Source organism: Octodon degus, unplaced genomic scaffold (genome assembly GCF_000260255.1).
Source record: "Octodon degus isolate 3935 unplaced genomic scaffold, OctDeg1.0 scaffold00056, whole genome shotgun sequence".
NCBI classification, from domain to species: domain Eukaryota; kingdom Metazoa; phylum Chordata; class Mammalia; order Rodentia; family Octodontidae; genus Octodon; species Octodon degus.
In genome coordinates, this window is record NW_004524632.1 from 525302 (window position 1) to 534279 (window position 8978).

General features: G+C 46.6%; 1 protein-coding gene across 1 annotated transcript in view; it reads left to right on the plus strand.

The window, feature by feature from the left end:
* The window catches only part of Kiaa1324l (KIAA1324 like), a 66075-nt gene that overhangs the window by 47853 nt on the left and 9244 nt on the right, over positions 1-8978 (plus strand). The window contains exon 18 of the mRNA XM_004633579.2: positions 7919-8045. Coding sequence (XP_004633636.1) covers positions 7919-8045 — 127 coding nt within the window. The remainder of the gene's footprint in view (positions 1-7918; positions 8046-8978) is intronic.

Genomic DNA, 8978 nt, shown 5'->3' on the forward strand with positions numbered 1-8978 from the left:
TTTTTTTTTTTTTTTTTTTTGTGGAACTGGGGATTCAACTCAGGCCCTTGCACTTGCCAGGCAAGTGCTTATTCTATGAATTATCTTCCTGGCCCCTGCCTGAGTTTCTTATAAACTGAGGGCATCTTTTTAAATTTTGATTTCTCAAACTATGGAATATCAGTGTTAAGCATAAAAATAGTTTGAAAAACATAAGGCAATTTGGATACGTAGCGAAATTTGAGAATCACTTATCTTATGGGACATTCTGTAAATGTGACTTACTTGTCTTCAGAGGTGTATCTTCCAGCTGTGTTTTGCATCTTCACCCCGGTCTCGGCCATGCTTTGAGTGCAGTTGGGATCCACTTCGACGTGTGCCCCCTGCTTCATGCAGTGGCTTTAGCACTGTCTAAAGGTGCCTTGTTCGGTTTTCTCCTGGGTCAGTTTCCCATCAGGCCACCAGGTGAGCTCAGGGAGCAGCACGCAAGAGACAGCAGCTTGCCCTGAAGTCATCAGAAGCAACTATCTACCTTCCTTCTGTCCTCCTCAAGGATAATGTAAGAAAGTCTACAGCTCCTTTGTAAATGGATTGTCTTTCCTCGGAGTTGCCTTTATTAATGAGTTTAAGTAAAAACATCTTATCTCTCCTTCCCTTGCAATGTTTGACCATGCTTGCATAGTTAATAAATCAGTCTACAGTTGTTGGCTAAAACCTCTTTCAGGATCCCACTCCGTCTTCATTAGTGTGGTCTTAGAATACTGCCTCCTCATTAAAGGGAAGCTTCACCATTCCGTCCCGGTAGCATGCAAGGTTGTGGCCCTCCATGGCTCCATTTCAGTCTTTGTGTCAGGACCATTGGATGCTAATATGGCTGTTGGTTTGGTCACTGGGGACAGAATGCTAAAGCCAGAAAGCCTGTGCCCTTGTAGTTAGTGACAGCCAGAGACAGATGGCCCGCGAGCTCCTTATTTTTTCTTGCCTCGAAGTCTTGCAGAGAAGTAGTGATGGGTTTCGATTCTGTATGCAGTAGACTGAGGAGGTGGCAGAGCTCAGACTTGGCCAGATGTGTCCTTAGAAGATTCAGGTGTAGAAAGTCGCAAAAAAGCGCCATGAATGTGCAAAGAGCTGTAAGTGGAGGAAGGAAAGCGAAGGCGGACTTGCTGAACTTGGGCGGTGTTACTAAAAGTAACGTCTTAAGATCAGTTTTGAAATAAGAATGACCATATTTTCTACAAGAAAGAACAGATAGTATTAGCAGAAGAAACTAGGGAGTACAAGTTAGTTTACTTTGTACAGATTTTGATTTTTTAAAATTTTTATTCATTTTAAGGAGAAAAAAGATAAAATGTCAATGAAAGTTTTACAACAGGTTAGTAGGACGTTTACAGTAATTAATACATTGCATATTGTTGCCTTCATAGTAGTTATTCAGAGGACAAGATGCAGACATGATATGTTAGTGTTTGATCAACAACTCCAGACAGACTCTTCAGAAAGGAAAGCTTTTACAGGAGATTGGTGTATTTTCTGTATCCCTTGATAGAAGAGCTATGGGCAAAAGGAAATCACGTGCTCAGACTCAGCGTGCTCCGGCCTGCCTATTCAAGGCTGGTGCCCTCCCAGATTCAAGGCTGAAATGACCTCCTTAATGCCAAGCTGAACTGAGGGTATTAGAGGCCGTGTGTGTGAGAGGCAATTAGGTAGATCCTCAGGCACTGCCACCTCAGACGAGAGCCCCAGAGTGAGCTGGCGCTGTCGCCATGTGAGGCCTGAGCAAACACAGTGGCCTTCCCTGGGCGTCAGCTCTGTGCACCCAATCTTTGAGGGTGAGCATTGCGTTAGCCACTAAACCGAACAGCCATGTAGAGGAGGGCAGTACAGTGATGCTGTTTTCCAGCCTGAGCCCTCAGAATCGCAGCAAGCAGCGGTCGTGTTTTCTGGACCCACACGAGAGCCTCCTTGGCCTGTGACCAGCCCCCTTTTGGCGGAGAGAGCCTGAGTTTGCTGTGAGGTGGAGACTGAGGGTGTGCCCATTAGCAGGTGAGAAGCAGCGCCACCCAGAATGTGAGGTGACAGTCCCCGCACACTGACGGGACGCCTGCTGCCTTCTCAGATGCTGCTGTGGGAGAAGCTCCCAATAGCAGCGTCCTCCCTGGGCGAGAAGTGTCCCGTGGCTGTGACCTCGGCCTTGAGGCGATGCTGGCAGGCCAGAGAGGTGCCAGCGCTGCAGAGAAAGTTGAACTTGGCATCTGAGCAAGTGGGCACTGCCTTGAAAGCCAAACAAGACCATGTTGCATGTGCGGTCATGAGGAAGGGTTCTCCCCCACAAGTCCATCGAGTGACCTAAGCAGGCCCTGCTGTGGGAAAGAAAGCTTACTGGAAAGATGGCTCTTTAGAGTTGCTCAGTCTGTGTGTCCCCCAGAACGGACCCCAGTTCAGAGTCTAAGACTTGTCATCCTAAACAAAGATGTGACTGAATTCCAACACATCGCCAGTGACAGCCTGTTTACATACGGCAGTGTCAGAAGCCAGGTAAAGAGGCTGGGAGGCCGGGTCCTTGTTTATGACTTAAAATGAAGCCAGCGTCCACCCATTTGCCCTGTTCCAGGCCTTCCTGGGTCACACAGCAGATGTGGGACTCCTGTAGGACCAGCTCTGTGTGCCAAGCTGTGACCACAGGCCCTCCAGATACTGGTCACTGTGTTCTGGGTCGCCAGCCAGAGAGTGAGGACGAGGCTCACGCTGGCCCATCTCATGCCTGCGTTGGGGAGCTGGGTGGAGGTGGGGGAGGTCGGGGCTGCAGATCATGGGGAGGAGCCGGGATTCAGATGTTTGGCAGTGAAGCATTTCTGTAGGTTCTGTTTGAGCTCTAGTTCTCTTGTGAAAGGAGGCCCTTTAAAATGGTGTGTTTTTCCCTTTAATCCTATAAATTAGTTACTCAGAGTCCAAGATATAGGCATTAATTATCCAAACAATATTAACGCAAACTGTTCTTTTCAATGAACTAAGAGAAATTAGTATAACTGTCTTAACTATCTTGCACATATATTGCTTTTCCTTTCCTTTTCTCCTTCCCCATCCCAGTTTGTCTTTCCTCTTGGATAGTTTCTTTCCATTTTACAATATCTGTTGTGCATTCTGTATCTTATTTACCCTTTCAGCTTGTCACACTAGGGAGACAGTATGACATTTGTACATGTGCATCAGGTTTATTTCACTGGTGAGTATGGTCTTGCATCCTTTTATTTATAAACACCTCAAGTTTATCTTTTTTATAGCTGAGTAGTACTCCATTGTATAAAAATGTCACATCTTTTTATCTGTTCTTCAGTTGATGGGCATTTGAGTTGTTTCCAAGATCTAGCTATTACAAATTGTGCTGCTATAAATATGGGTTCGCATACAATGCTGTGGTATAATGTTTTTAATTCCTCTGGGAAGATACCCAGCAGGGGAATGGCTGGGTCAACTGGGACTTCTAGATTTGATAAATCTGCACACTGATTTTCGTAGTGATGGTACCAGTCTGCACTCCCACCTGCAGTGCAGAAGGGCCCTTCTTCCCCACAGCCCCCCAGTATTTGTTACTGATTTCTTGATGATAGCCATTCTTTCTGGGGTGAGATGGAATCTCAGTGTTATAATTTGCATTTCTTGAATGACCGATGCTGTTGAAATTTAAAAATGTATTTGTTTGCTGTTTGTATTTCTTTATTTTATAAGTACATATTCATCTTACATGCCCATTTTTGGACTGGGTCTTTACATTTGGGAGGTCTGAGTTTTTCTTTTTAGTTATTTGTATGTTCCCAATAGTAATTGTCTCACGAACAGCTGGCAAACATTTTTTTCCCACGTTGTGGGGTGTCTCTTTACTCTGTTGGTGATTTCTCTTGCTGTGCAAAAGCTTTTTAATAAGATGAGATCCAAGTTGTGATTCTTTGTGATAGTTCCTGTGTGATTAGGGTTGTATTCATAAAGTGTTTGCCTACATGAATATCTTTAAGAGTTTTGCCTTTTCGTTCTTCCAGCAGATTTAATGTTTGTGTCTTATTATTTAGATCTTTGATGCATTTTGAATTTAGTTGAGTGCGTGGTGAACAATATGGGTCCAGTTTTAATCTTTGGTGTGTGCAGAGCCAGTTTTTCCAGCGCTGTTTATTAAAGAGGCTGTCTTGCTTCCAGTGCATGTGTTTGACACTTTGAAAGATAAGGTAGCTGGGTATGTCTGGAGTTGTTTTTGCATCTTGTAATATGTTCCATCATTGTTTTTTTTTTTTTTTTTTTTTTTTTTTTTGTATTGAACTCAGGCCCTTGTGCTTGCCAGGGAAGCGCTTTTTTTTTTTTGCCATTGTGGGTATTCTGCATTTAAAAAGATATATTGGGTTAAGAGAATTGAGGAGTCAATTCTAAACTGAATTCCTTTTAGCCCAAGAGTCCCTCTAGGAGAGGACCCTGCCCAGTGTGTGTGTGGGGGTCTGTGTCATGGTGTTTTGATGTCCATGACAGCTGGTACGTCACATCTCACCAGTGGCTTGACTCTTGGTGGCAGTTTCTGAAGTTCTCTCTGTTCTTTAGGGAGTGATAGAGATTGTTAATACTCCTCTGTATTTTTTTCAGAGCTTTAAACTTTCCAAAATTATTCTCTCGTCATATGTGTTCTAAGTATCCTTTGAAGGCAGTAAAACAGATTCTGAGGTTAGCAAATAACAAGGATGTAGCAGAGGGCCTGGGGAGGTAGCTCAGCAGCCTAAGTGCCTGCCTGGCCACACAAGGTCCTGAGTTCTATCCCCAATACCAAAAACAAGATGAAAATGTAGCAGAAGACAGGAGCAGTTGGGTAATTTGCAGGAGAACATGTTTTGAAGTCCAGTTGGAATTCCAGCATGCCTTTTCTCTATGAATGGTATTCAAATTTTGATTAGTTATTCTTTTCTGAAAAATCAAAGTCTTTTTTCCTTAAACTGTTTTCCCCAGGAGTAGAATGGATATGCACGTATGCACATATATATGTATCCATGTTTTGGTTTAGTTTCACTTGATGCTGGGAGCCAAATCCCAGGCCCCAGATACTGAGCAAGCTCTCTCCCACTGTGCAGCATCCACAGCCTTCGCTTGTTCGTTCCTACCTTTACAGCTTCTGTCTCGGGAAGAAAACCTTAAGAGTAATTTGGAGAGGAGTGATTTGAGCCAGAGACATGTTGGTATTTTTTCCTATGTGATCAGAGAATATACTTACTTTTAAAGTTGTATTTCATTTTGTACAGATAACAATTCTGTTTTTGATGAATTTTCCAAATGCCTACTCTCTTTTCTTTTTGTTAATTGAAGCACAGTCCCCCCCCCCGCCCCCAGGATGGGGGATTGAACTCGGGGCCCTGCGCTTGCCAGGTAAGTGCTTTTTCTACCGAGCTATCTCCTTGGCCTTGAAGCACAGTTCTGAATTGCTCTACTAGTGAGTCCGGGTGATGGTTTTTGTGGCTTAGTTCTCACTTCTCTTTGCTGAGCCTCCTCTTGTTTCCTTGCTGGAGTGTGTTCCTTACTCCCTTTTTACAGACAGATAATTTAAGGCGGGTAGAAGGGAAGCCATTTTTCCAGAGTCACCATTTGCTGCTATCCTTCGCTCGAGCCAAAAACCCTGGTTCCCAGCCAGGGTAGCTTGTGAAGATCTCTTTTGATTCTGTCGACCGCAGGACACAGACCCTTTGCAAAGACAGACGGGCACTGGAAATGCTGTGAACACCTATTAGCATTCAGATAGATTTCTTAAATGTCTGTATTCTACAGAGTCTCAGAATATATTAACTAAAAATGTGAAATTTTACTTTATTGAAAGACTGAAAAATAGAGTCCTGGACTCCTTCAAACATCATTAAACGGGCATTTGAAGTTAAAGCCCAAGAGTGTTTTCTGGGTTCTCACTACAGACATTCTGTGTGTAATGGCCAAGTCATGGTCCTGCAACTTGGCTGTCAAGTGCATTGTTGCTAGACGAGGATTGTGTGCAGTATCACATCACAATGTTCAGGGCAGAGAAATGGCTGAAAGAAGCTCCAGCTTGATGCCTCTTTTTATTTGCATGGCTCTTACATGCAGTATGTAATGAATAACAGAACACAGAGCTTCAGTATAGCATAGTCAGCAAAGACCACAGTCCCAGGCTGTGGAGGAAGCCACTGTGAAGCACAGGCAGAGCTGCAGGCAGGGAAGACAGGTGGGAGTGTTGTTCCCCTGGGTTCAGCGGGCTCACCAGCAAAGCGGCTATGCTCCTGAGACGCTCTGCAGGCAGCTCCAGCTCCAGGCAGGACTCTGCACGGGAGAGCGGGCCCTGTATTGAAAGGGCAAGGCTCCCTCCCCCAGGAAGCCGTGTGCAGCAGCGTCCCCTGAGGCCCTGTCTGGGTCTGTGGGGTGGTGGCCTCCCCCCCGCCCCGCTCTGTTGGCCAAGGGAGCAGAGGTGGCCCCGTCATTTGCACTGTGAAGGAGGTGTGGTTTGTGGGGACAGCCTAGGATGTGTTTCCCCCCCTCGCAGAACTCTGTGGCCCTGCGTGTCCTTCGTTCCTCAGGCCGGCGCCCTCAGCAGCGCTCACAGCCTCCTCAGCACCAGGGCTCTCGCAGGTCCTGGCTGCGCCTCTCCCCAACTCCCCTGGGTGGGGATTCCTGCACCTCAGCTCATCTGGCCCCTCTGTGGCAGGACAGAGTGCCCGTGCCCATCCTTGAGTCCGACCCACCCCTGGTGTCCTGGCCCCAGCCTGCAACCCCCCTCAGGAGCCCTGCCATGGGCCTGCACTTCATCATGTAGTCTGTGTTTGTCTCTTTCAAACTTAAAAATATCCAGCTTTATAGAAATACACTTAACACATCATACAGCTTGCCCGATGAAAGGCTGTGAGTCAGTGACGTTATACTTGCACATAGATGTGCACAACAGTCCCCACAGTCAATTTTAGAACCTTTTCATTATCTCAAAAGAAAAAATCCTCTGAACTCGTTAGGTATCACCAGTCTGTACCAAGCCCCAGGCAATCACGCACCTACCTTGTGTGTCTGAAGGTTTCTTGAGTTGGGGTTTCCATGTGAATAGCATCTTATGTATGTGGAATTTTATGACTTTTTAGTTTGCTTTGGGCAAAGTGTTTTCAAGGGTTGTGCAAGTGTGGCCTTTGTTGGGGTTGGATTTCTTTCTATGGCCAAGTAGTGCACCGTGGAGCAGGTGAGTCACGCTTGCCCATCTACCTGCTAATGAACATTCAGGAATCCCCCTTTTGGTCATCAACAGTAATGCCTTTGTGGATGTGCTTGCGTTTCTGGTGGGTGTACAGGAGGTGTGATCAAAATGTGGCTAATATTTAAAATAGATGCTTTCTTACAGTAAAATACTTTCCTATTCATGCCCTGCAAAGCCCTCCCGCTAGCTTGGAACCCATGGAGCTCCCTGCCCTCTGCGGCCACTCTGCAGTCCTCACTCCTGAGTGTCTAGCTGCACGCTCGTGCTGCTTCTATGTCCTGACTTGAGGCACCGTCCTTCTCTTTCATGGTCATTGTGATGGCGGTAGAGCCAGGAGCTCCATGGAGCCAGATCTGGTGAAGAGGTGGACGAGGACACAGCATGGTGCTCATTTAGCAGAAGCCTCTGTGGCTCTCCTAGGTGTAGGCTTGCAGGCCCATGGCAACTCCGTGGTCCCTGCACGCAGCATGTTATTAGGCACCCTGCCGCGGCGTCGGGGGTGCGGTGTCCACCCCTCAGGGCACTCGCTGTTAACTGTGTTTCTCCTGGTGTTATAGGTGAGAAGAGCTGCCTGGTGGTGGTGTCTTCTCCTAGCCTCTTCCCCTTGGCCCCGGAGCATTCGCCTGTGCCTCTGGACACAGAGGGCGCCTGGTGGTGTTGAGAGGGGCCAGAGTGGGTTGACAGATGCTGCTGTCTTTCTGATGTTTTCAGCAAATGCCCAGCAGGCACCTGTGATGGGTGTGCATTCTACTTCCTGTGGGAGAGTGCCGAGGCCTGCCCACTGTGCACGGAGCTTGACTTCCATGCCATCGAGGGTGCCTGTAGGCGGGGGCGGCAGGTGAGTGGTTGTCGGCCTGCGGTGGGTGGGTACGGCGACAACTCCGCTGCGTTCTGTGAAGTTGTGCTCTGGAAGCTCGGCTCTCGGACCATCTTCCTGCTGCAGTCCCGTCTCCTGCTCCACGCTCCACACGCTCTCCTTTGTGTGACTTCAGTGCACTTCCCTGTTCTGTAAATATGCTGTGGTGACATTCCATGTGGCATGCATGGAAACAGCACATGGCTGGGATGGAAGCACTCTGACGCCTGAAGCTGCTCTCCTCTGGGTCTGAGGGGCCCTCCGTCTGCTTCCTCGCCCCAGGAAAGACCTGGTGATTTGCTGATCTGTTGTCACTGAGGCAAAGATTGTTAAATTTTCAGTAAATTTATCTTAATCCTACTCAAGAGTATCCTTACCTGCTATGAGAGTATGCATTTCAGCTATGTATTAGAGAGCTTTTGTTTTCTTGTGAGGTTAGATAAAAGGGTAAGGCTTTCTCATTGATAGCTACATAATGCCTGCAGAGCCTCACCAAGGAAAGCTTTCTTCTTGTATAGTATTTGAAAAGCTTATGAAAAAAATAAGTGTTCTGGATTTATAGGCATCTTTCTAGTTTTGAGGCTTTTGTGTGTTTAGCAGGCCATCACTAGACATTAGAGCGTGCTGTTGTCATTGGGCATTAGGACTGAGAAAACCCCACATGCTACACAGCTTTTCCTGGCAGGATGTGCTTCAGGTGAGGTCACCTATGCGCCTGGGTTTATATTCTTTGCCATATTGGCATGATTTAGACATACAGCAGCTGAATTTTTATCACCTCTGCATTTCTTATTCTAAGACCCATTTAAAAATTAATTTAGGTCCAGGGAGATAGCTCAGTGGCATAAGTGCCTGTCTGGCAAGCATAAGGTCCTGAGTTTGATCTCTGGTACTACGCAAAAAAAAAAAAAAAAA